Genomic DNA, 27,520 nt, shown 5'->3' with positions numbered 1-27,520 from the left:
TTTGTCATATTTTAGTCCAAACCGTCCACTAAAGTCATAATATGTCACATTACACAACTTACGTTGTGTTTGAAATACCTAAACACCAAGATCGCAAACTTATAAAATAAATTACGCGTGATCTCGATATGCTAAAATTTCTCCTGTAATACAAGCTCCAAATTAAAATACAATTCTTTAATGAAACAGAATGGTGTGAATTTCCTATAAAATTTACTGATATTATGGCGAAAACACTCCCAAATCAATTTATAATCATGTTCGAGGAAGATCTTACATTCGCCTATAATACTAGCTAAATTTCCCATTTGTACAAGTAGATCTATGAAACACGAAACATTCTACTTCTAAAAATTATTATATTCTAAGTATTTCCTATAGTAAAGTATGGAACAACATTTATAACAAGTCCTGTATAATAAGTCCTATAATACGGGCTTTCGCGAAGTTCCTATAAAATCAACTCCTAAGACTGGCTGTTCATTTTTAGATTAATTCTTACTGATATCTTTCGGTGAAACGACCATCTTTAAAATTTGGCTTTAATAGAGGCAATTTCCCTGTATTACAGGACTTATAAGTTTCATGAAACGGGGCCCAGGTTTGGGTATTAGATAAAGTGATACATAAAACCTACCGGAGGAAGAGTTAATTTTAGAAAAGAAATAGGACACAAAATCCACGGTTACACGAGAAAAATGGATTTCAGACCCTAAAAATGAAAACCATTTTACGGGGTTTCATTTTTCGAAAGAAGAGTTAAAGTGGGAGGAACAATAAAAATACATTATTGTTTATAATATTTACAACAGTAAAAATACAATCAGTTCTAAATGAAAGGGCCCTTTTTAACGGGATACGTTTTAGGGCCATTTCTCTACGCTCGCCTTAATTTTATTCCCGAGGATACATGAGATAAATTGATATAGTTATTCTAGTTGGATTATTGCAATGTCCCGCGGAATTAAATTTAGGGAAATATTTCCAATCCTTACTAACCATCTATAACCAACACTTTTTTCGACAAAAAACATACACGTAATAAAAATATTTAAATCTCACACCCATAGTTTATTAATAATTAGATTATACAAAACGTTATTGTATTATAGTTATCATGTTATTTATTCGCGCGTACATCTTTCTTACAAAAACATACTAGTCTTTGTAATAATTTTGGTGTTATTTTCATCTACAGAATGTTAAGACCTTATAAACATACGTGAGGAGGTTCACCTTATTGTGTTAGTTTACATGATAACTAATCATTGCAACTAAGTGTGATGGACTGATATCCAGGACCACAATGTGAGTTTAAACTTGTTAAACACTCTCGGATCAGCAATCTGATTGGCTGAAAATATTGAAATCAACCAATCAGAAGCTCAGATTGCAACCAACAGCGAGACATTCACAGTGGTGTAGCGCGCTGCCAAGTGCAATGGTGACCAGACATTTTCTCAGTGGTGCAGCAAACTGCCAAGTACAACAGTAACCAGTAGGAACACGGCAGGTAAAAGTCTGGCTGAGGCGCTAGGTTTATCACTATCCTGGTAGCCAGGTTGTGACGTGCACACCTTACTGCAATCTTCTCCCTCACAGATATCACATAGGGTTGCCACACGGGGCTCGTAGAACATACGCGCCCTCCGTGCTGTAAAAATGAAGTAAAGTAGTGAATTAGAAAGATAACGTTATTTTATGCCTCCTCTTAAAATTACAATAGTAACTAATAATAATAAAAAAAAAAAAAAAAAAAAAAAAAAAAAAAAAAAAAAAAAAAAGGTAAACTTAGTATTGGTGATCTGATCATCTATCAGGATACGAACCTAAACGCTGGTATCCTATGATTGAAGTGTGTGTGGTTCGTGGTTGGTATCCAGATGGTTGAGCATCTGGATATTCGTGTGCTTATTTCTTTTCCCGGCCCCTGTCAGTCTGGGTTAGGTTAATGTGAGGAGGCATGTAGCTTATGTGGCCCATTGGAGGGTAAAATGCCTGTAACTTAAGATGTTAGTTATGTTTTACGGTGGTTTTAAACCCCAATTAAACCAACTTTTATTTTAGTTTTCGTGTCCGGAATCACAAGTTAAATTTCATTTTTTCCAGTGTTCAGCCACATGTACTTTTATTTTATTTCCCTTTTTTCCAGACAACTCTAGTATCTTCAGACACAGGCAATGTGTTTCCTCTAAGTACTGAGGGGTCGGTCAGTACCGACTCTCAATATGTGAGTGGTTCGGAGAAGGAGCAGGGGAGTAAGGATGGTGAAATGACGGGGTCCCCTGCATCCTCCCCTGAGAGGAAGGAAAGTGAGAAGATCAAGAAGAAGACGGAGAACGAGTGTAAGGTAGGTGTCCTAACACAATCAAATCTCGTTTCTCCACAATTTCCATCTCTGAAGTATAAATAGCACTTCCAAATCCTTGGCCAGCACCTGAGAGCTATGTCTAACTGATGAGTTCAAATAAGAACGGAACGCGTCTTAGGCTGCTCCCAGGTGTTGGCTAACAAAATATTTCTTACCATATCCTCATATGGCTGTCTGGGTTTTCCTCTATTCTTTCTCCGCTCCGGATTACATTCCATTTCTTCTGACAGTATATTCACAATTTCACACTGATTGTTCCCCAGACCCAAATAGATAATATGGACACCAGCAGTAAAGAACTAGGAGCAAATAACAAGAAGTTCACCAGAAACTGATGAGTTCAAATAAGAACGGAACGCGTCTTAGGCTGCTCCCAGGTGTTGGCTAACAAAATATTTCTTACCATATCCTCATATGTTTGTCTGGGCTTTCCTCTATTCCTTCTCCGCTCCGGTTTACATTCCATTTCTTCTGACGGTATATTCATTGATTGTTCCTCAGACCCAAATAGGTAATATGGACACCAGCAGTAAAGAACTAGGAGCTAATAACAAGAAGTTCACCAGGACGGATGTGTCTGAGGATTGTGGTTATGCTACGCAACATCACGAGTCCATTTCTACCTCTAGCAACGAGGATGATGGGTGAGTCATCTTGTAGGTAGAGGTGGGGTAAACTTGGTTATTTAAATAAAAATTTAAATGGTTATTTAAATAACTTTCATGTGCCAACTTGTCTTTCAAGTAGGTAATCAGTAAATTCGAAAGGTAGTTCTGTTTTTAAACTTGAAACACTATTGAGCATTTTTACTTTTGGGCAATTTAGGTTGGTTTTATAAAAAGAATTTTTTTTTTGTTAAACACGCGTTAGGTAGTGAAATCACACATTAAACAACTTAAAAACTATTGCTGCATGGTTGTTATTCCTAATTTAAAAAAAAACGCATTCTGCTTCCGCAGAAGAAAGTTTAAAAGGAAATATGCTAGTAAAATAGACAATCATATCATCTACCTAGGCAGACTAGGCACATGTATACATATTGATGAATATGTATATTGACTAGAATAACGGTAGTAAAAGTTGAAACAAACTTTTAAAGATAAAACAGTCAAAATGATAGCCACGCCAGAAGATGGGGTTATCAGCTATCATGATAGGACTACATTGTCTTGTTCAAGAGGGATAATATCTATGACAACAAAGTTGTGTTGCCATGACAACGGAAGTTTGTGTAATCTAATGCCGGTATAGCACGGAGTTAATAAAGTAATGATGTGGTATTTTGTTTCCTCAAATCACCAGAGGACTGCACATCTCTTTCTCGTTTGCTTACTACCTAAATCCTAAAGCTGTGTCTAGAGTCCACACATAGTCGACGCCGTCGATCGATGACGACTGAAACCGTATACTGCCTCGACAACATAGGTTCGCCTGGTCGCCGATCATATCTGGACACAGCTTTACACATCTTTCGTCTAATTTTAAAAATTTCAATGCCTAGTTAGGTAGTTAGCTTGAATGGTAGCGCGTCTGTCTTGTAAGCGCCAGATCGCATGTTCAATTCCGGTCCGGTTCGAATCCTAAATCCTATAAAATAAGAAGGTTCTCTTCGATTTCGGGAGGAGAAGACCTTCGTTCTTATAGACAGTTTCCTCTGTCAAACCTCGAAATAGAATTTCTTCAAATTGTCGTCCCTCATTCCTCAAATGCCTTTTTCCCTCCTCGATTTTCCCCCCTACAGTATATATATATATATTTTTTTTGCTTTTATTTGACAGGGTGCCTGTTCATCAGAAACCAGTCAATCTGATTCAGAAGGCTCGTCCTATCAGTGGCAAAGCTCATTTGACCGCCCAGGAGAAGAAGGAGTATCGGAGGAAGAAGCTGATCAAACGATAAAATCCGCCCCGGGCGGGAATCGAACCCGCGGCCTAGCGCTTACAAGGCAGACGCGCCACCAACCAAGCTAACTAGGCTGGCAAGGGTTAAGCTTATATCTACGAATGTGTGGACACAGGCATGAAGAGGGGATTTTAATCACTTCCCATCTTAGCTTCCAGGTAAACCGACCTGAATTTGAAATAAAACGCTGAAATAAAAATGACATCCTTAATCCTATCCTTAATAAGAGGACAGGGAGTTGAACGATAGTGGCGTAATCTGCATAGGAGAATAGAATAGGAGAGAATAGAATAGAACAGAATAGAGTGGAATAGAATAGAATAGGAATACAGAGATTACAGAGTGTTCGAAAACCCTGAATATTTTTTGAACGGTTAAAGATAAAAATCTGGTGTGAACATCACATGACTTTCCTTATCCTATTGAATGATGCTTATTTGGGTATTCTTCTATTGTAATCTTTATAATATATCGAACAGTTTAGTCAATAAAGCTGAAAACCGCCAAAAAGCGGTCGAAAACCGCCAAAATGACACCAACTGCAGCACTTATCCTAACCAAACGATTTGTCTTGCATCTCTGTCACATTTGTGGATTACATACCAAATTTCAAGTCCCTAGCTCATACCGAGATATTATTGAATAACTCCTAAAACCGCCAAAAAGCGGCCGAAATGCCGCCAAGCGTTGCACATGTTTTTCCGTCAGTAGAAAAAGCATCCAAAATGGGGAATTGATTTCGAGCCGTAATTCCAATACCCATGGATTTACAGCTTCCCCTTTTGAAAAACTCACGACACACCACTGATGCTTAAAGCCGTTCCGAGAACGAACATTATCCCATCAGGATAAAATCCGCCCCGGGCGGGAATCGAACCCGCGGCCTAGCGCTTAAAAGGCAGAGGCACTACCAACTAAGCTAACTAGGCTGGCTGAAAACATTTTTGTAAGATTTATAATTCACACAACTAATTTTCCTCATTTATTCGACCTGTTATTTTTTTATTACTTTATTTATAATTTTCATTTCTTTCTTATTTTTTTCTTTTTTAAATTGTTTCTTTTTCTTTTCTTTATTATTATTCTTTCTTTTTCTTATTTTTTATTTATTTCTTAATTATTCTTTTCTTTTTCATCTTTTTACTTCTGTCAACCTATTTTTTTCTCCATCTCTCGGCATACCCCCACACCGTGTCTAACGAAGGAAAACGGTCTTGTGTTTCTGCCACCGTATTTTTAGGCGCGTCCACCTTTTGATACCTAACTGTACCCCGGTTGGGTTTCCTAGGAACATGAAGGCCCTCCTCCACTACACCCCGTCTGAAGACGACATCGCCCATCTCCTGAAGGAATTCACCGTGGACTTCCTACTCAAGGGCTACGGGAGGCTGGTGTCCCAGTTGTATGATTTGCTGGTCACAGATCTGCACTCGCAGATAGACACTTCGCATTTCTTCTGGCTCGTCACCTACTTCCTCAAATTTGTCGTTCAGTTGGAGCTCGACATTGATCATGTCAGGTGAGTTACCTGTATTTCTGTCCTGTAGACCCTAATGCAGGGTTCTAGACAATTCCAAACCCCGGACTAGCTCTTAGTTTCAAATTGACTCATCCATTTTCGAAGCCACAGTGCTAGACATGTATTTTTGTGTAGAACGTACAACTCGTGAACGCACAACTTGCGAAATTTTGTCAATCTGAGCTAGCTGTTTCAAACCCCGGCTCGGGCGGAAATTTTCTGTCCAAATTTAGCGAATAAGCAGGTTAGAGAATGTGACTTGAAATAATGCGAAGGAGGTTTCGAGGTACATATTACAATCTTGAAAGAAGTTATCTTATATCTCTATTGTAAAAATATGGACTATCAACGACCGGGTCCATATGGAAACTCGGCCCCCGGGCATAGCATTGCATTGTATCTCACATAGATGATTTGGTTTTGGTTCCACAGCTCTGTGATCTCGTTCGACATTATCTCCTACTTGTCATTCGAAGGTATCAACCTATGTGAACATCTTCAAATTGTCAAACAGCACAAGGGTATCAACCTGGACCCGTATGTTCGTAGACTTCACTTGGTAAGTTTCCATTATTATTCTCTCATCCCTATTACATAACCCGGCAACATTAAAATCAGAAACAGTATTTCTCACTTTTTACCTCTCCCAACTTATTTCTGAAACATTTTTCTTGTCATAAAACTAAAATAATTATCGAGGAATAATTATTTAATTTTTGGTCTGATGATGAGAATCTGAGTATTCTCGAAAGCTCACCAAATATATTACCACCAGTTGTATGTCGAATCTCAATTGTCTTTTAAATTTTAAATTTTTCTTGTCTTTTACTCTGAACTAGGTTGTAGGTAACTTGCGTACTATTTCAATTTTAACCTTCTCCCTAGTTGCGTACTAAAATAAAAAAAAAAAAAAAAAAGATGTCCGACTTGCGTACTGGGTCTTTTTTGTTTATTTTTCAAAAGGTTGAGGGATTTTTTTTTATTAATATGGGACAAAAACATTCCCCTGTTTTCCCAATTTAGCTCAAATGATTAAGAAGTCCTTTTTATATGTTTCCTAACCCTATAGTAGTATATAGTAGCCTACTGCTGGAGTAAAGGGACTTTTCAGTCCTATGCGAGCAGTATAAATAAGCACTATTATTATTATTAATAATTTCCATACGCCATTACGCCACTGATTTAAGAAGAATTTGAAAGGTAAAGAGAAACGAAGGTGCTATGCATAATATAAGAGAAAGATAAGGAAACGGTAAAGCAAACAAAAGAAGATTACAATAAATTAAGTGAAAATAAATAATGAAAGAGAGGAGAAGAAGAAATGAGGAAAAAGTAGAGAAAGAAAATGTAGGGTGAGAAATGAAAGACTATGCATAATATAAGAGAAAGATAAGGAAACGGTAAAGCAAACAAAAGAAGATTACAATAAATTAAGTGAAAATAAATAACGAAAGAGGAGAAGAAGAAATGAGGAAAAAGTAGAGAAGGAAAATGTAGGATGAGAAATGAAAGAAGAAGATGAAGAAGAAAAAGAAGGGAGAGGAGGAGAAGAAGAGGAAGAAAAAAGAAGAGAAAAGAGAATAAGGAGAAAAAAAAGAAGAGGAGGAGGAAGAAAAGAAATGAAGAAGATGAAGAAGAAGAAAAGAAGAAGAGGAAGAGGAATAGAAATGGCATTATCTGATAAGGCTGTGTTTATGCATAATATAAGAGAAAGATAAGGAAACGGTAAAGCAAACAAAAGAAGATTACAATAAATTAAGTGAAAATAAATAACGAAAGAGAGGAGAAGAAGAAATGAGGAAAAAGTAGAAAAAGAAAATGTAGGATGAGAAATGAAAGAAGAAGAAGATGAAGAAGAAAAAGAAGGGAGAGGAGGAGAAGAAGAGGAAGAAAAACGAGAAGAGGAAAGAGAATAAGGAGGAAAAAAAGAAGAAGAGGAGGAGGAAGAAAAGAAATAAAGAAGATGAAGAAAAAGAAGAAAAGAAGAAGAGGAGGAATAGAAATGGCATTATCTGATAAGGCTGTGTTATCTTATCGAACCAAAGCAAGTCATAACAGGTCGTAAATTTCGTGTGCAATCTGACACTCGTAGGTACAATCTTGGAAAAGTTTTTTCCAACCTTTTGTTTGGTTGTGGTGTTAAATTATTTGTTTCTATTGCTTTTGTTCTCATCTACCAGTTTCTTCTTCTTCTTCTTCTTCTTCTTCTTCTTCTTCTTCGTCTTCTTCTTCTTCCTCCTCTTATTCTCCTTCCTCTTTTTCTTCCGTATATGTGTTTTCAGGTTCTACTTTTTACAACAATAATATGGAATTCAATTTAATTCTTTTTTAGATTATACATACTATGGTTAGATTATTCAATCAGCACAAAATCTACACCACGTCACTGTAGTGTAAATTGTTTTTAGTCTAATCAGCAAGCTCTCGCTGACTTTTATCCTCCATTCAGCATTTTAGGTACTACTAACTGGACTACCTCGCACACCTACTGTAAATTAATGCTGATGGGTATATTATTAAGCAACCTCGGTGGCCGACTGGGTATCACACCAGGCTTGCAATCCGAAGGTCTTGGGTTTGATTCCCGGCCGGGCCGAGGTTTTTTCGGCTCTTGGAGTTCGGGGTGCACTCAGCCTCGTGAGGACAAGTGAGTAGATACTAGATTAAAATTATATCTACTCACTTGTCCTCACGAGGCTGAGTGCACCCCGAACTCCAAGAGCCGAAAAAACCTCGGCCCGGCCGGGAATCAAACCCAAGACCTTCGGATTGCAAGCCTGGTGTGATACCCAGTCGGCCACCGAGGTTGCTTAATAATATACCCATCAGCATTAATTTACAGTAGGTGTGCGAGGTAGTCCAGTTAGTAGTACCTAAAATGCTGAATGGAGGATAAAAGTCAGCGAGAGCTTGCTGATTAGACTAAAAACAATTTACACTACAGTGACGTGGTGTAGATTTTGTGCTGATTGAATAATCTAACCATAGTATGTATAATCTACCTCCGATAGTATTATCTAACTATGTCACAGAATTTATGGCGATAAAATTATAAAGAAATTTTAATTGTGTGAAGCATAAATGCTTGTTACAATTGTCGTTCCCCGCTTAGTACCTGCACTAAGCTAAATTTTAAGGCTTGACTCAGGATCGAACAACCAACCTTCAGAGCCAGAGTCCACTGCGCTAACCACTGCCCCACTGAGGTTGGTTTAGTGACAAAATTATACTTTTCATAGCGATAGAACTATACTTGTCTTCTTCAGCATTTGCAGACTCGATAATGTCAATCTGTTGTAGACACAGAGACACGTTTCCTACCTACAGCATAATAGCATATTATCCTTATCTGGAAACTGCATTAGTCATTAGTCATTAGTAACGTAGTAATGATGCTGACTGAAATAATTTCAGAGCAAAAGAATTATACTCTGCTGATTCAATAGACACAGGTTACAGTATTGTATAGCGTATTACCCAAGCACTACGTCACTGATTAATATACTTGTAACTAGATGCTGACTGAAATAATTTCATAGCAATAGAATTATACTCTGCTGATTCAATGAGACACAGGTTACAGTATTGTATAGCGTATTACCCAAGCACTACGTCACTGATTAATATACTTGTATCTCTCTCTCTCTCTCTCTCTCTCTCTCTCTCTCTCTCTCTCTCTCTCTCTCTCTCTCTCTCTCTCTCTCTCATTGTATTTGGAACTAATAAAGTTTTATAGTTTTCGAGGGAACTTTCTTGTTCCTACAGGGTGTCTAAAATAATCCTCTGATAAGTACCTTGGCGTTTTTTTTTCTTTCTTTTTTTTTCTACATTCCTGCTATTTGTCCCCTGGCGTAGTGTTCACCGCACTCCTGGCAAGCGGGAGATCCGGGTTCGATTCTCGGCGAGTTCAAAAAATTTGTACCACGCAAAAGCAGAGATTTTCATTTACTCACAATTATCGCTCATTTCTTTTGACTTGAAACGCCACCACTGGTCGTTACTTTATTAAAGTAACTAGGTAGGTACTCACTTGTCCTCACGAAGCTGAGTGCACCCCGACCTCTAAACAGAGAGCCGAAAAATCGTCGACCCCGCCAGGAATCGAACCCGGGACCTCCGGATTGCAAGCCTAGTGTGATACCCACGGAGGCTACTTGAAGGATCAAAACTATTGCTACCGACACACTGTATATTTTTTTTTCGTTTAGTTTGGCGAACTTTAAAATTTTCACCCAGAACCCCAATATTTAGGATTTTTTAATCTCTCTCTCTCTAGCTCTTTCTCTCTCCCTCCCCCTCTCTCTCCCTCTCTCTCTTCCCTTGTCATTGTATTCCTATCTCTTTTTAATAGCTTCAGCTTGCCTATTGTTCCACGTTTGAAAAACAGAGGAAAAAGGAAGGAGATATGCATAAAAAGAGCTTTTGAAAAGAGAGAGAGATAGAGAGAGAGAGAGAAAGAGAGAAAGAGAGAGAGACAGAGAGAGATAGAGAGAGAGAAAGCTGTTAAGTGTTATTACAACACAGGGAAAGACTTGAACAGTAGCAAGTATACTTTAGGTGGCTAGGTATCTATCTATAGGTATTTTAAATAGGTAAATATCTATGTAGGTATTCTAGGTACAAGTAGTAAGCATTTATGTGTCGCAAAATACTGCAACGTACCTATAACCTACATTTCGGCGACCTTAAAACAGAAGAAGAAGAATGAGGAAGAAGAAGAAGGTTGAGAAGGAGGAGGAGGAGGAGAAGAAGAAGAAGAACAAGAGGAAGGGGAAGAGGAATAATAATAATAAGAAGAAGAAGAATGAGGAGGAAGAAGAGGAAGAGGAATAAGAAGAAGAATGAGGAGGAAGAAAAGGAAGAGGAATAAGAAGAAGAAGAGGAGGAGGAGAAGGAGGAGGGGGAGAACAAGGAGAGAAATTAGGAGGCAAAAGGCAAAAAAAGAGAAGGATTAGAACAAGAAAAAGGAGGTTCAATAGAGAAAACAATAGGTATCTGCCATGACCCCAAAAGCGAAGAGAGAATAAAGACAGAGGATAGCGAGAAAGCCACCCGTTCCGAGAACGAGACCTATGAGATATATTTCGTTTTGGGCGGGGAATGCTAGGTCTTGTAGCGCTTACAAGGTAGGATGCGCTACCCTCCAAGCTAACTGGGCTGGCTACACCGATTCCCGCTCGGGGCGGATTTTATCCTGATGGGATAATGTTCGTTCTCGGAACGGCTGGCTTTCTCCTATCCTGTCTTCTTTCTTTCTTGGATTGGACGATGAGACCTTAGCAGTTACAGTTCTTTCTGTCATCATCATCATTGGTTAACAGCCGAGGGGCTGGTTTGCAGCAGTACGCCATGATTCTCGATCTTCTGCTTTTCTCTTCAGGTCGTAGTATGTCGTCACGTTCATGTCTCTCATGATCTGCTTTATGTAGTCGAGGGGTGGCCTTTCTGTCAAATCTCTTAAAAAAAAACCCTTTTTAAGTGCCTATGAAATCTAAAAGAGGCCTAGTTAGCTTGGATGGTAGAGCGCCTGCCTTTTAAGCGCCAGCCACCTTGATAAACAAGCAATGAACGTAAGTGCAAATAGGTAGGTACAATGAAGAAAGCAAAGAAGTAGGCAAATAAAAGCAAAAAGAAGTAAGTAAAAGCAAAACTGAAGAACCAGTGTCGTGTAGTGAGATTAGAAATGGGAAGCGTGGAATTCATAAACCTATTTTTTTGTTGTTGTTAGGTATTGTTATTATTTTAGAAATGGGAAGCGTGGAATTCATAAACCTTTTTTTTTTTTTTGTTGTTGTTATTATTATTATTTATTTTATTTTTTAAGATGAGTGATTCATCGCCGTTTTTATTTTGTAGCAGTGAAACAACTGCTGCATTAGTCTCGTGTGATCTGTGTCGTAACATGTCCATCCCGTAGTACTTATGCCTCTCATCAGATGGGCGAGAAGAGACACGAGAAGAGACACAACACAATACTTCTTTAAGTGCTGGGTCAACACGAGAACACCAGAAAGTAACCCGTTGAAATATTTGCAATCGAAATAGGAGCACAGTTAGAGCATTTTAGGAAGAGGGTTAAAAGGGGACTGAAAAAAAAAAACCCGTAAGAAGAAGAAGGAAAGAGCTCCCTAATTTTAATTCCCCTAAGTTCTATCTCCTAATTTCCGCCTGCCTCCCAGCCGAGGTATGGAATTCTATCCTCAATATAATAAAATGAGTAGCTATGACATATAAATGCGCATAGCGACCGGTGCCAGCATGGTAGGTAAACATTGGATTTTAGGATTATCGAGATATTATTGGAAAAATCCTACAATGCTGCAGTGAGCACCAAAGTTGTGACATAATAACACAAAGAAACTGCATTTACATTTACATAAAGTTCGCCCGGGCGGGAATCGAACTCGTGGCCTAGCGCTTACAAAGTAGACAAAGTAAGTCAGCTCCCATGGCGTAAGTCAGCTCCCATGGCGTAGTGGTCACTGACAGAATAGAAGAAAGCCAGCCGTTCCGAGAACGAACCTCATCTGTTTAGGATAAAATTCGCTACAACAACAGGATAAAGTTCGCCCCGGGCGGGAATCGAACTCATGGCCTAGAGCTTACAAAGTAGACAGTCTACCAACCAATCTAAAACTAGGCCCGTAGACTCTTTTTGTATGGTGTATGGTCCTCCAACTCGTTTCCATTTTTGAGGCAAATTCCTTACCTCATTCTTCTGCAGAATCATATTGTTCAATCTATTGACACTCATTTCACTGGATTGACCATTCAGATATTTGAATGAAATGGATACATCGTTGTTTCTCGCCAGAACCTTCTCCGCTAGTTGAGCCAAAGCGTACAATCCTATCACAGTATCCTGTAGGAGAAAAGAACAAGATACTTTAGTGCTGATTTCTTAAATAGAACTTCCTCCGTATTTCAGAAACTAGAATACTATCCTGGTAGCCAGGTTGTGACGTGCACACCTTACTGCAATCTTCTCCCTCACAGATATCACACAGGGTTGCCACACGGGGCTCGTAGAACATACGCGCCCTCCGTGCTGAAAAAATGAAGTAAAGTAGTGAATTAGAAAGATAACGTTATTTTATGCCTCCTCTTAAAATTACAATAGTAACTAATAATAATGAGAATGGTTTATTTTAATGTAACTATAAAAATATCTTCCTTTTGTTCCTATATAAGTACCCCCAATGGTACTTTTCAGGAACGGTTTGAATGATTTATTTCATTAAAATTCTAGGGAGGAAATTAGGATCGGGTATTTTACAAGAGTTCCAGGGGGAAAGTTACAGTCTCATGTTGACTTTATGCTGGTTTCAAGGCATTCGTTTATAATTTTATATCGATACCTATCCAGGAACGGAAGAGTTTGGTCAGAAAATTTCTGCTCCACCGGGATTCAAACCCAGCACCTCCGGGTTGACAATCAGTGGGCTTTTGTTGTACTTACATTGATCATAGTAATCATAGATAGACACAGGCACAGGTTTTTGTTGCGCCACTTTGTGAGTTCTGAATGCAGATACTGTAGGACATAGCTCTTTCTTTGACATCTGAAACATAAAACCAAGTGTAGGTATTAGATAGAAAAAAAACAGGGATGAAAAAAACACGTAAAAAAAAAATCGAAAAACTCCTTATTGATCAAGAAATTAGTTTAAAAATGTAAGCTTGGGGTAATCTATTTAGTTTGGAAGGGAAGGTACTCGTCTGCCTTGTAAGCACTCGGTCGCGGGTTAGATTTCTGCTCAGGGCGGATATTCTAAATACATAGATGAGGTTTGTTCTCAAGACGACTGGCCCTTTTTTTTTCTTTCGGGACGATAAGAGAAATGGACACATCGTTGTTTCTCGCCAGAACCTTCTCCGCTAGTTGAGCCAAAGCGTACAATCCTATCACAGTATCCTGTAGGAGAAGAGACCAAGATACTTTAGTGCTGATTTCTTAAATAGAACTTCTTACGTATTTCAGAAACTAGAATGAATTTTAATAATAATAAACTCTTTATTGTTGAAAATTCATACAATACATAAAGTACAAATTTAACAAAAGGCGGGATTATTGCCTTAGGCAATCTCTGCCATCCAACCCAACCCAATTTTAATTGTGTTAAACATAAATGCTCGTCACAAATGTCGTTTCCTGCTTAATACACTACGCTAAATTTTATGACTTGACTTGGACTCGAACCACCAACCTCCAGATCCGAAGTACACCGCGCTAACCACGACACCACTGAGAACAACTAGAGGGATTTTCATTTTAAACACGTTGAGTCTGATAATAGTTTTAGTGGTTGGGTGAAAGAGCTCTTGAGAATCCTGCCATTTGAAACAAAGCTTAAAAAATGTAGCAATTATTTTTCTGTGGTGTAGTAGTCAAGACGCTTGTCTGGTAAACAGGAGGGCGTGAGTTCAATCCCAGCCAAGGTATGGAATTTTGTGCTCAATATACTCGTAATTTGAGAATTTGACCACTATAATTAACAGTAGTAGCCTACTGCTGGAGTAAAAGTAAAGTGATTTTTCAGTCCAATGCGAGATGCGAGCAGTGTCAATAAGCACTATTATTTATTTTTTCATCTTCTGACTTACCTGGGTTGAAGCAAAGCCCCCCTGATCATTCTGTTGTGTCACTAGCCAGGTCAGAATGGGCAGCGTATCCTCCACGAGACCTCTGTCTAGATAGGACAGGAGGGCGTATGAAGTCATCTCTACATCCACGGAGTTCGGTACTTGGGCCCAGGGGTTCTTCTTGTCTTCGGGGCGCTCTGCCCGCTTCCACCATTTCTTACCGTCTGGAAGGGGGAGAAGTCAATTTGGTAAAAAAAAAAAAAAAACTTGGAAAAATATCAACAAACGAAATTAAATCTTAATTTTCTCTCTCTCTGTCTCCCCAATATTATCTTCTTGTAGGTATGTTGATAGTTGATACCAACACTGAACCAGCTAGTAAGCTTGAAGAGCAGCACGCCTGCAGCTGCAGCCTACTTTTTAAGTGTTAGATCGCGGGTTCGAATCCCACCCGGAACGAACTTTATCCTAAACAGATAAGGTTCGTTCTCGGAACGGCTGGCTTTCTCCTCTCCTGTCTTCCTCCCCTTTTCCCTTTCGGGACAATAAGATTTCCGTTGTTACGTTCAGGATAACACTTTGTTTGTTTTTTTTTTCTTTTTTTTTATTCGCTTTATTCAATCTTTTCCCATCCTCCCAATTGTTTTTGTTTGTACATAAAAAGAACATGTATGCCTTCAGGATATTCCAAACGTACCTTCGTTATGGGCTCTACTCTCCAACAGATTGAAAGCAACATCCTTCACAGGGTGCTGGGCTAGATGTAGAGCATAGGAACATATAGCAATAGCATAGGCATCTTCAGTACCTTCCTTCAGTATATTCTAAACATACCTTCATTATGGGCTTTACTTTCCAACAGATTGAAAGCAACATCCTTCACAGGATGCTGGGCTAGATGTAGAGCATAGGAACATATAGCAATGGCATAGGCATCTTCAGTACCGGCCAAGTTCTTCACTATGTAGTCCACAGCCTTGTTGATAGTGTTCCTGTGAAACCAGAAGTAACCATTGTTAGTTTTAGGACTCATGGTTAGTCCAGTGCTTGCTTTCCATTAAGAAAGTCCCGGGTTCGAATAAATAATAAATATGTGAATCGTAGAATAATACACTTAGAAAAAAGAGCCCTACAACGCCCCCAAAAACCATTTGATCCCAAAGTTGTATTGGAAAATGTCTTCTAGGTTTTAAATATATTTAACAAATTTCATCAAAATCGGACAACAGTTCGAAAGTTATGGTGAAACAAGCATATAAGCGAACTAATCCTAGATTCCAACGGAATTTTTCTTTTTCTTCTACGACTTCTAGATACCGAGATAAATCGATTTAAAAAATACCGGTAAATCGTGAACTTTAACGTCACGGCATACGCTCCCGTAGGCGATGACGTCATAATTCATTACTTCCGCTTCCTTTGTTTGTGCGCAAGCGTTTCTGCGCATTTTGACGTGAAATCTGACGTCATAACTCTTTGAACTTTTTCATTAGAACGGAAAATAAAAATTGAATTTTCGACCGTTTACAGTTATTTTTTTGGAGTTTTGACCTCATATTTGGATTTTTCCTAACTTTTTACATAGGAATCGACCATTTATTTATAAGTTTTACCCATTTGCAACTGCTCCATTAAAATATTGGACCCCACGGTGCACTGTGTTTGTGTTTGTTTCTCCACTTCTCCTTGTTTTTTTATTGTTCATTGGCATAAACAAGGCATTTACAGTAACGACTACAATTGCTCATTAGTCATTATCATTACTTTTAATGTTGTTGGAGCCTTCCTCAATCCTCAATTGGGTGACATAATTGTAACCAGCTGTTTAATGAGAGATTTTATTGTTTTTAAGGAATGACATAATGTTCACAACATTAATTGCACACACACACACACACACACACACACACACACACCCACACACACACACACACACACACACACACACACACACACACATAGATAGGTAAGAACTGTCATATATGGCACGAAAAATACATATTGTAATATATGGACATAAGACATAAGCTATCATGTTACATTTTGCCGTGAATAAAGAAGAACATAACTTTCTGATGACATATACAATAAAGACAATGTAAGAAATATTACTAAAGATATTAATATGGCTGTATCTATACCAGCCTATACTACTAAAGGTTTTTTTCTTTTACTGACTCCAGGTTTTACTGACTCTTTGTTACCGTTCCACAAAGAAGGTCTAATCGTCCCGAAACCTCTTGAAAAAAACTATATACCTCGGTGGTGTAATGGTCAAGGCGCTCGCCTGGTAAACAGGAGGACGTGGGTTCAATCCCAGCCGAGGTATGGAATTTTATCCTCAATATAATTTGAGAGTTTGACCACAATAATAGTCGTAGCCTACTGCTGGAGTAAAGGGACTTTTCAGTCCTATGCGAGAATGCGAGCAGTATAAATAAGCACTATTATTATTATCATACTCGGGTAGGTACGTCAAGTTGAGCGCAGTTCACATCGGTGAGAAAGTGAAGTGGTGACCACTAAACACCTATCTCATTTATTCAGATTCTATTCTATTCTAATTCTCAATAACCAATTCCATTCACATTGCATTTTCAAGGCCACTGGAAGTCATTACAATATCAGCAGGCTAATTTTACTTCAATCCGTTCTTTCTATCTATTCTTTTATTTTACCAGCCTAGTTAGCTTAGTTGGTAGTGCGTCTGCCTTGTAAGCGCTAGGCCGCGGGTTCGATTCCCGCCCGGGGCGGATTTTATCCTGATGGGATAATGTTCGTTCTCGGAACGGCTGGCTTTCTCCTATCCTGTCTTCCTTCTCTCTTCGATTTCGGGACTATAAGACCATAGCAGTTACAGTTCCCTCTGTCAAACCTCTTAAAAATAAATAAATATATTTAACAAATTTCATCAAAATCGGACAACCGTTCGAGAGTTATGGTGAAACAAACATATAAGCGAACTAATCCTAGATTCGTATAAGCTTAACCCGACTTTTACGGCTGTTTGCCCCTACATCTAATCCTCAGAGTGGGCCTTGTGTGTACGAACTACCCCAGATGAGGTATGGAATTTTATCAATGTTTTTTGATAATAGATCAGTTGCGCTTACTTGGGTGATATTGCAAAGTCGTAGAGCAGAACAACGGAATTTTTCTTTTTCTTCTACGACTTCTAGAGCCCGAGATAAATCGATTTAAAAAATACCGGTAAATCGTGAACTTTGACGTCACGGCATACGCTCGCGTAGGCGATGACGTCATAATTTATGACTCGCACTTCGTTTGTTTGTGCGCAAGCGTTTCTGCGCATTTTGACGTGAAATCTGAACTATTTCATTAGAACGGCAATTGATGCTCTATTCCTATACTTCAAAACCCTCAATTTATTCAATCTAATGTAACCTAGGGATATCAGCGTGAACGACCTACTGCCCGTAGAGTTAAAGCGCTTTAAAGGAAAAAAAAAAAAAAAAAATGAATTTTCGACCTTTTAAAGTTACTTTTACGGAGTTTTGACCTCAGATTTGGATTTTTCACTACTTTTTACGTAAGAATCAACCATTTATTATTAATTTTTACCCATTTGCAACTGCTCCATTTGACTCCATACACAGTATTAATAAACACTATTATCATATTACCTGTACACAACAGGGCTACCTGGAAGAGACTGACAAAAAAACGCCGACCCTATTTAAATAGGAAAAGGGTAGGAAGATTACTGGTCATCTTACCTTATCAAAGTAGAGAACTACCATGGTGTTTCCATTCTTCGTTTCCACTCGTTTCACATTCTGGGATACTTGGAGACTAGGTAATGCATCAGAGTCCACGGTAAAACCTGATGGTAGGCAAAGTAGAGAACTACCATGGTGTTTCCATTCTTCGTTTCCACTCGTTTCACATTCTGGGATACTTGAAGACTAGGTAATGCATCAGAATCCACGGTAAAACCTGATGGTAGAGACACTTCCATGACAGCCATGTTACTATCTCCTTCCCCTATGAACCTGCAACACAATACAAGAGAACAGATTAGTGGTTTCTAATTTCACCAGCCGTATAGGTAGGTATTAATCTATGAATTTTGTCAGCTCCCATGGCGTAGTGGTCACTGCGCTCGCCTTGCACGCGGGAGACCCGGGTTCGATTCCCGGCGGGGTCAAGAAATTTGTATCATGCAAATGATTGATTCCGTGACTGGCCGTTACGGGGCCCACTCAGCCTCGTGAGGAAAATGAGTAGCTATGTAATATAAATGCGCATAGCGACCGGTGCCAGCATGGTAGGTAATTGGGAGCTGGATTATTGCGATTTATGTATTTGGAAAAATCCTACAATGCTGCAGTGAGCACCAAAGTTGTGATATAGTAACACAAAGAAACTGCATTTTATTTTTATTTTTAATCTATGAATTTTGTGGTTGCCTTCCACTCAAGAGTCTATTATTATTATTATTATTAACGACTAGGTTGCGGGTTCGATTTCCGCCAGGGCCGAATTTTTATCCCAAACAGATAAGGTTCGTTCTCGGAACGGCTGGCTTTCTTCTTTCTTCTATGTTGAGCGGATTTATTTTAGGTTCTGTAAACTGCAGACCTCAAAAGGCCCTTAAAGATCCCAGGATCCAACGATCTCGGTGTATAAAAAAACGCATTTTCAAGCGATGTACTTCGGGATCTAGAAGTTGTAGAAGAAAAAGAAAAAATCCCAGTTCCTCATTTTTAGTCCGTCCTTCACTTTAAAACGTCGCCTAAATAAGCAAACAAGTTCTATTTTAAATTATAAATTTTTTTCTATTTTTTTTTTTCCTTCTCTCAGGACAAATAGAAAGCTGTAGTTTCGTGCTTACCCAGAACAGATAGACAGCTGGAGATGGTTGCTATCGGAATTCTTATCGACCTGAGGGTCTAGGGTGAACATAGGCCAGGCTCCGGTTACATTAATATTGTACTGGTAGGATATGTACACCACAGCAAAACCGCTCCCTGTGGCAGTCATGTTGACTGCACGGGTCTTCTTTGGTAACTAGAGGAGAGAAGAGGGATGAAAGGGTTAACAATTTATTGAAATCAAAGGGTTAAACATTTGAAAATTAAAGTTCAGTTTTCTCTACTTTCAATAAATTATGAATGTACCCAGCCTAGTTAGTTTGGAGGGTTGCGCACCTGCCTTGTAAGGGCTAGGCCGCGGGTTCGATTCCCGCCCGGGGCGGATTTTATCCTGATGGGATAATGTTCGTTCTCGGAACGGCTGGCTTTCTCCTATCCTGTCTTCCTTCTTATCTTTCTTCGATTTCGGGACGATAAGACCATAGCAGTTACAGTTCCCTCAGTCTAACCTCTTCAAAAAAAAAAAAAAAAATCCTTTAACACAATGGTGTTTGTATCGAAAATTAGAAATTAACGTGGCAATGGCGGTCCTTTTTTCAAGGTTTGATAGAGGGAACTGTGACAATGAAGGTCTCATCGTTCCGACATCGAAGAGAGACAGAATAGAAGAAAGCCAGCCGTTCCGAGAACGAACCTCATCTGTTTAGGATAAAATTCGCTACAACAACAGGATAAAGTTCGCCCACCTCAGATTTGGATTTTTCACTACTTTTTACGTAAGAATCAACCATTTATTATTAATTTTTACCCATTTGCAACTGCTCCATTTGACCACAATAATAGTAGTACCCTACTGCTGGGATAAAGGAACTCTTTAGTCCTAATTGAGTACACAGTATTAATAAGCACTATTATCATATTACCTGTACACAACAGGGCTACCTGGAAGAGACTGACAAAAAACGCCGACCCTATTTAAATAGGAAAAGGGTAGGAAGAAGACCTTACCTGTACAGGGGCGTAGCACGGGAGTTCTCCAGGAAAGCAACCAGTGTGTACGCGGTGAGGGCTAAACCCTTGGCTGCCCCGCCTTGCATGTCAGCATGAGAAACTTTGCCCACCTCGGGGAACGAACCATTGACTGCCTGATTGCTAGACAACCACGCTAGGGCCTCGAGTATGACAGACTCATCTATTGTTGTGTGGGAGGCTGCTTGACGGAATGATTTGGCTACGAATGCTGTCAACCTGAGGGGGAGAAGAAGAAAATACACATTGTTCAAATCAATAAAAGAATTATTTATAGTGTCCTACTTGGAGCATTTATACCTTGTTTATGGTTTAGACTTTAGATCGAGTACCTTTCCTTTATTTCGCAAAAAACTACTTAGTCAATGAAACCATACGTAGACTAAATAGCGTTTTTGTGTATTACCTGAAGTATATATAAAAAAAAACTGAGGTTTCATTTTTACCTACTTAAGGAGAAAAAACCTTTCTTTTCCTCTCACCATGTGCTTCCGTTAGGATCTGTTGTTCCGAAAGCGCTGAAAGATCCGTCAGGTCTCCTATAGGTTAACTCTTGCTGATATCCAGTCTCCAAATAGCGGGATGCTTTGGCCTCAATAGCGTCAGTTAGCTGATAAGTTTTCTGAAAGCCAATGAGAAGAAAGGAATGAGATTCTCACATTATGTATGGACAAACGTAACTCTTCTTCACATTATAACATTCAAACGTTACTCTTCTTCACATTATAACATTCAAATGTTACTCTTCTTCACATTATAACATTCAAACGTAACTCTTCTTCACATTATAACATTCAAACGTAACTCTTCTTCACATTATAACATTCAAATATAACTCTTCTTCACATTATAACATTCAAACGTTACTCTTCTTCACATTATAACATTACTTCACAAAAAACGTTGCAAGTGTACGCGATATTAGCGCAAATTTTCAGGTCTGGAACGAGTGCAATTTGCGCATATCTTGTACTGTCGAAGGGGGAAAAACCTTTCTTTCTCCTTCGACAGGATCTGTCGAAAGACCAATTTGGAAGGCCAGGTTGGGAGACATATAGTGACATTTGTGACGTGTGTAGAGTGTACCGAACTCCGACAGTGACGATGACGGTCTTAAGCCCGTACCTATCAAAAAGGATGACGGACGGTTGAGCGTAGGGCTACCAACCCGATCACACACGCGCCTTGGATTCGGGCTGTCTTAAAAGTACTGGGCATAATGACGCTTACCTTCAAATATTCAAGGACCACAATGTTGGGTACAAAATTAAGCATGTTCTGTTCTCCACAGCCGAACGGCATTTTGATCAGGTTAGCCAGATTGGGGATACTAGGACCCAGCAGATCACCTGTGAAACAAAATCAATAATAATTATTAAGTATTAAAAGTAAAGGGGTCAGGTGACAAGAAGTACAAAGTAGTGTTTAGTCAAAGTAGTCAAAGTAGAAGTACAAAGTAGTGAAGTACAAAGTAGTGTTTAGTTCTACAGTTCACTGTACAGTGAGTTCTACAGTTCACTGTAGAACTCACTCAGAAAAAGCGCCAATACAAGGATTTTGGAGGAAAAAATCCTGGTATTGGCGAAAAAGAAAGAAAAAAGTATCAATTAATGATGTGTGTCAGGGCATTACCTGAATATGCACAAAAGTTCTTAACTTTTTGCAATGAAGAACCACTAAAACTACACCCTTTTTTTAAGGCTGGACCTCTTGATACGAAACCTATTTTACAAGCTGACAGAAAAAAAAAAGAAAAAAAAAAATCATTTTGGTACCTTTTACCGAAAAACCATGAAACTCTGTTTCGCGTTAATATAGGCCAGTAGGGCTAGGCGCTGTTCGCGCGCCTCCCGGCACACTTGGTATTCTAAGACAAAAAGTAGGAGTATATCAGAACACTTTTAAGAGTCTCGCGAGGTTAATTCGCGTAATCTCTGCTAGTTTCGTACTTACCTACTGCAGATACTTCTACATGTTCAGAGCCTGGTACGATGTTCTTAGGCATATCCAGAGTAACGTTCACACTGAACGTCTTGTTCTTCCTCAGGTCCACAAAGATAGCCTTGTTCTTGTATTGGGTCTCTCCTTCAGGCTATAATCAGAGGGAAGGGTAAAGTTGGTTTTTATTAGCCTAGTTAGCTTGGAGAGTATCGCGTCTGTCTAGTAAGCGCTAGCTCACGAGTTCGATTTCCGCGCGGGGCGGATTGTATCTTAAACAGGTAACGTTCGTTCTCGGAACGGCTGACTTTCTCCTATCCTGACTTTCTTCTCTTACAGTTCAAACCTTTTTTTTACTATCTAAAATAATAAAATCAATAATATGTAGGTACCTAGATCTACAGTGGATTACTACAAATGCTAATCACACAATACATAAAGTTCAAGGTTTGATATCCAGTGAGGCTGAAAAAATAAAATAAATTGTTGTGACTGATTTTTTCATAATTTTCGTAGCTAGTTCTCACCTTAACAAGCAGTTTTCCTTCCATAGAATCTCCTGCTAGATTGCTGGTAGCTGTCACTTTGATGCCAATGTAACCCAATTCCTTGGGAGTGATGACGAATGTAGTGGTGGAGCCTGAGTTTGCTTTGATGGTCAACTTCTTACGACGAAACACTTCGAACTCTGAAAATGCAAACAAGAGAATTGAGTAATTGAGGGAAAAAGGCCAGTAGGTAAAAAAATAAAAAATAAAATAAATGAGCGCATTAAAATAACAATAGGTCTCAGTTCCATTGTAAGTTGTATTCTATCGTAGGTCCAAAAAAATATAATGAAATTGTTGGACAAATAACAGAATAATTATCAAAATAAATTCTAGTAGATATGTACACACCTGTACTAATTTTGATTTAAAATTTCATGCTTACCTTGGTAGAATTATTGAGTAAGGAGGTAATTCACTGTAATTCCTGGACCAATCCACTAACTTTTTTTTTGCATTCAAACAAACTTCAAACTATTGACCTGAATTCAAATTTGTACCTATTCAAACTATCAACCTGCATGGAGAAATTTTGAAGTTAACAACTTAATTCACTGTAATTCAAAGTCTAAAGTCCACTGAGATTTTTTTATTTTTTAGAGCCCTTTTCTTATCAAAAATAGAGAAACCAATACAACTCATCATCATGAGACTAAACTCTAATTAACAATCTTCTCACAACAGCTATTTAATCGTATAGGTACTGTACTCAAAGTGTTGCCAGAAAGATGGGAGCTGAATGAAAAAGTCTGATAGGAGAGTTTAAAAATAACATTCTAACTTCACAGGTTATAATAATAAATAGTAAGTTTTACAAAATACATTTCACAAGAGCAGTGGGTTGTTTTAACAGATGTGAAAAAAAAAAAAAAAGATGAAAATTTTAAACCACTGAGATTTTTTCTCAAAGTGTCAAAAAACAACGGATGGATAATAGATAATTAACATTATTTGGTAGGTATATTTTTTATCTAAATAAAAAGACAGCTCATCAGACAAGTATTTGATGTATAAAATTAGTAGAACACCAGCACCTGAGAGCTATGTCTAACTGATGAGTTCAAATAAGAACGAAACGCGTCTTAGGCTGCTCTCAGGTGTTGGCTAAATTGGTATACGGATAAGTGAGCAAACTGACCATTGCTGCTGGGTTTTCAACTGGCTGGGTGAGATCAATGTGAGGACGTAGGTAGAGTGTCACCTAATGTAGGGTGTCCTTTTTTTTTAAAAAAAAAAAAAAAAAAAAAAAAAAAAACTTAAGTAATAAAACAATGCCCTCTTTCACACATGTATTTTTTATTACTTACTCCCCTTAAAATGTAAGTATTTTGTAAAATTAAACTTGAAATCTTAGCCAGGGATTACAGTCACATTCTGCAACGAATTGGGTATTATGAAATGCTTTATTCAAATATGTATGAGGTATGTAAGTAGGGCATAGGAAGTTACCTAATCAGAGTAAAATATGACTGTACTTCACATGCTTAACAAATTTTCAACTATGAACACAAAAAAGTACTAATGAATAGCTAAAAAATGTTTCTCTATAAAAAATGTACTTACACAAGTTCAACACAAATATAGATAGGTAGGGTCAATAGGGTATAAAAAGTGTCTCTTTCATTTCTAAGAGTACTTATCTTAGTTTTTACAACCTATCAAAAAGTATAGTTACCTTGTTAATGGAAAGTGATTTGGTAGTTTTCTCAAAATCTTTAAGGCTTGGGTGATCTAAAATAAAAACAACTGTGTTATGTGTTATACAAATATACAATCAAGAAGGATTGTCATTCTCTTTTTTAATACCCAAGGTTTCTTCAATCAGTCCGTTCTCTACTAGCATGTTTTTCAACATGGTATTTTCATATTTTAATTCAGCATTTTGTTTAGATAATTTGTCTAGTTTGGAAACTAATTGTTCATTTGATTTAATATACTTATCAATACTTTGATTTGTTGCTCTTAATTCTAAAATATAATCACATGCTTTAGCTAATATTCCACCTTTACTCCGCAAGCTTTGTACTTCGCCATTTCTAACTTGAGTATTGGTAACATTATCAGATGGTATCAACTTCTCAAGTTTAGTGATCCATGTGTTAATTTTATCCCTACGCCTCCTTTCAACTTCATTATGACTTGCCCGTTTCCTTTCATCTCGCACTCTGACTGAATTTGTGTGCCGACTGCTATTGCTGACACGTTTGATCATAGGAGTATTGGATACTGTTGTGAATAGTTCTGAACCAGGATGTAGTACATAGAATTCACCATTGAGAGACTCATTCATTTGAAGTGTGGCCTTCTGGTCTGTATATTCTGATGTAGACTGTAGGATTGGTGATAAGGAGTCTACACTGCTAGATGGATCTCCTTTGACAGAATCCACCTGGATGACTTGGTATGACATTCCATCTTCTGTTTGCTCAAGAGTTTCCATGAGAGAACTTGGGTGTAAAGTGACAGCAACCTGAGTAGTAGGGAGTAAATCAACAGAGATCTGCTCCAAGGATTCTGGGCCCAGGCACAAATCCCGTTTATTAGAGCTCATTTTAATCACAGGTGCATGATAACACTTCAGATCTTGTCACTACAGTTTGTATGAGCTTACTGATTGTACACTTTTCAAATGTTGAAGATAATGGATAGAGCATGAATGTAACAATTTCCAAGACGAATAATTCAACAGAAAACACTTATCCACTTCATAAAAGGCCAACAGCGTTAGACTTCAAGAGTTTAATCAGAAAAAAAAGTCAAATCAAAAGTTGACAAAAAAATTGATTTCAAACTTTCAACTTTCAAAACACAAATCAAAAGTATCAAAACTTCAAGGTCACAACTCAAACACCAGGCAACAGTGTTGCAGGCAACAGTGTTGCCACATGCTTTCATAAAAATTACCGCACGTGAGAATTACCGTACAAACTGTATCTCTTCTCAAGGGGCATCGAATCTATCGGCTGCTCGGCACTTAAAAAAAGACGATTTTGAAAAATAAGGTTCAAATTCAGCCCGTACCATAAGAAATTAGGTACTGCAATATTTTTAGATAAAAAATAAATAAAATAAAAATTTAACACAGGCAAATTACAAAATGAATTATCGTGCATGCTACAGCTGGCAACGTTGCTAAAAAAACGCCAACACATCCAACACTAGCGCTACTGGTATGATACGGCTATTTCTTGAACTAACACAAAGTTACGTTTACACGATCAACAAAACGATTTTACCTTGAATAGTGGAGATGCCAAAACTTCCATAGGGATTTATCCATTGTGTTACGAATGAAATTAGTGGAGATGTCAAAACTCCATTGAATGTCCATTGAGTGGAGATGTCAAAACTCCATACGTTGAATACAAGCTCACAAGAGATCACTAAAGTTAAGCAACGTTGAGCGTGGTTAGTCTTCGGATGGGTGACTTGGGATAAGATCTGAACCCGCGACCCTGAGCTTAAAAGGCAGACGCCCTACCCTGAACGATAGCTTAGCTGGGAAATCAATCCAATCAAATTTCAAGGAAAAGTTAAATGACCTACCTACTAATTTTTTGCGGGATTAGGGCTTTTGAGACGGTAATGCACTGTTGCTTGTGTCAGATATCACAAAATTCTCATAGGAGTACTTACTCGGTTGTGGAGCCGCGTCTACTTCGTTGGAAAAGTCGGCGAAGTCAAACTGGCCCACATTCTCCAGGGTGACATCCGCCACTAAGTCTTGAGATAGATAGTTGAACACTACCACTGGTATAGCGACCACCTCACCACGCATGACAGAATAGGGGAGGTCCAGGGAGATGAAGAACGGACGGAACACCCGCAGCTGAGGAGGGTAAGTCGAAACAACGCGAATGTAAGAAAGATAGTAAGAGCAACCTCCGTGGCCGAGTGGGTATCATACTTAACTTGCACGCCGGAGGTCCCGGGTTCGAAATTTTCCCGGCTCTGTGCTTGGAGTTCGGGGTACACTCAGCCTCGTGAGGGCAATTGGGTAGGTACCTACTTGAATAAATTCACGAGAAATCCACATACCAAACATCCCTGCTCAAAGTTCCGCTTTATGTAAACACTACCTACGTAGGTACCTACCTATATGATAATAATAGTGCTTATTTTTACTGCTCGCATAGGACTGATAAGTCCCTTTACTCCAGCAGTAGGCTACTACTATTATTGTGGTCAAATTCTCAAATTATATTGAGGATAAAATTCCATACCTCGGCTGGGATTGAACCCACACCCTCCTGTTTACCAGGCGAGCGCCTTGACCACTACACCACCAAGTAGGTAAGAAAGGCGTTAAATTCAAGCCTACCTGGAGGCGCGCGAACGTCAAGCGTTCGAAGCAACGCGAGAGAAACAATTAATAAAATTTAGTGACGGACTGCCCAAAATTTGGGTTGCCAAAACGACACAGCATACCACTCGGAGTCTCGGACGAAACTGTTCGGTACATAGGACGTTTACACTAGTTCCCGATAAATCACTGAAACTAAGCAACGTTGCGCGTAGGTATTTGGTGAGTTGGTGTGGCGCTCACAACAACACTCAACACTGAAATATAATCTTACATAGAAAACAACCCAGGTTCTCCACAATTTCCATCTCTGAATAGTGAATTGTGTAATACAAAGAAATGAAAGGAATGGACTTTATTGAGAACAAAATGTAGACACGAAGAAAAACTTGTGGTTTCCTCGAAGCCTAATTTTGAACTGAACGAAGCTCGGGAAAAATCTCAGAGCGCGTACATAATGTTGGCTGCAAAATGGAAAACTTGGAAGCAGGC

At 38.6% G+C, this 27,520-nt stretch overlaps 2 protein-coding genes across 2 annotated transcripts in view; both read right to left on the bottom strand.

Moving 5' to 3' along the window:
• Nucleotides 1-271: 271 nt before the first annotated feature.
• LOC103511608 (CD109 antigen) overlaps nucleotides 272-27,520 on the bottom strand; it is a gene marked incomplete at its 5' end in the record, with an annotated part of 40,249 nt that continues 13,000 nt past the window's right edge. Inside the window, 12 exon segments of the mRNA XM_017445058.2 lie at nucleotides 272-1,550; nucleotides 12,737-12,840; nucleotides 13,252-13,354; nucleotides 13,603-13,707; nucleotides 14,397-14,599; nucleotides 15,210-15,367; nucleotides 20,219-20,458; nucleotides 20,722-20,861; nucleotides 21,470-21,588; nucleotides 22,193-22,331; nucleotides 22,705-22,865; nucleotides 26,362-26,554. Coding sequence (XP_017300547.2) covers nucleotides 1,461-1,550; nucleotides 12,737-12,840; nucleotides 13,252-13,354; nucleotides 13,603-13,707; nucleotides 14,397-14,599; nucleotides 15,210-15,367; nucleotides 20,219-20,458; nucleotides 20,722-20,861; nucleotides 21,470-21,588; nucleotides 22,193-22,331; nucleotides 22,705-22,865; nucleotides 26,362-26,554 — 1,755 coding nt within the window.
• Nucleotides 24,112-25,534, bottom strand: LOC103511602 (upstream stimulatory factor 2-like). Its single transcript, XM_008476329.3, has one exon. The coding sequence runs from the start codon at nucleotides 25,274-25,276 to the stop codon at nucleotides 24,500-24,502; it is 777 nt and encodes a 258-aa protein (XP_008474551.1). The 5' UTR covers nucleotides 25,277-25,534; the 3' UTR covers nucleotides 24,112-24,499.

Source organism: Diaphorina citri, unplaced genomic scaffold (assembly GCF_000475195.1).
Source record: "Diaphorina citri unplaced genomic scaffold, Diaci psyllid genome assembly version 1.1 scaffold731, whole genome shotgun sequence".
NCBI classification, from domain to species: Eukaryota; Metazoa; Arthropoda; class Insecta; order Hemiptera; family Psyllidae; genus Diaphorina; species Diaphorina citri.
Note: the sequence above shows the minus strand (reverse complement) of the source record. Positions and strands in the feature narration are given on the sequence as shown.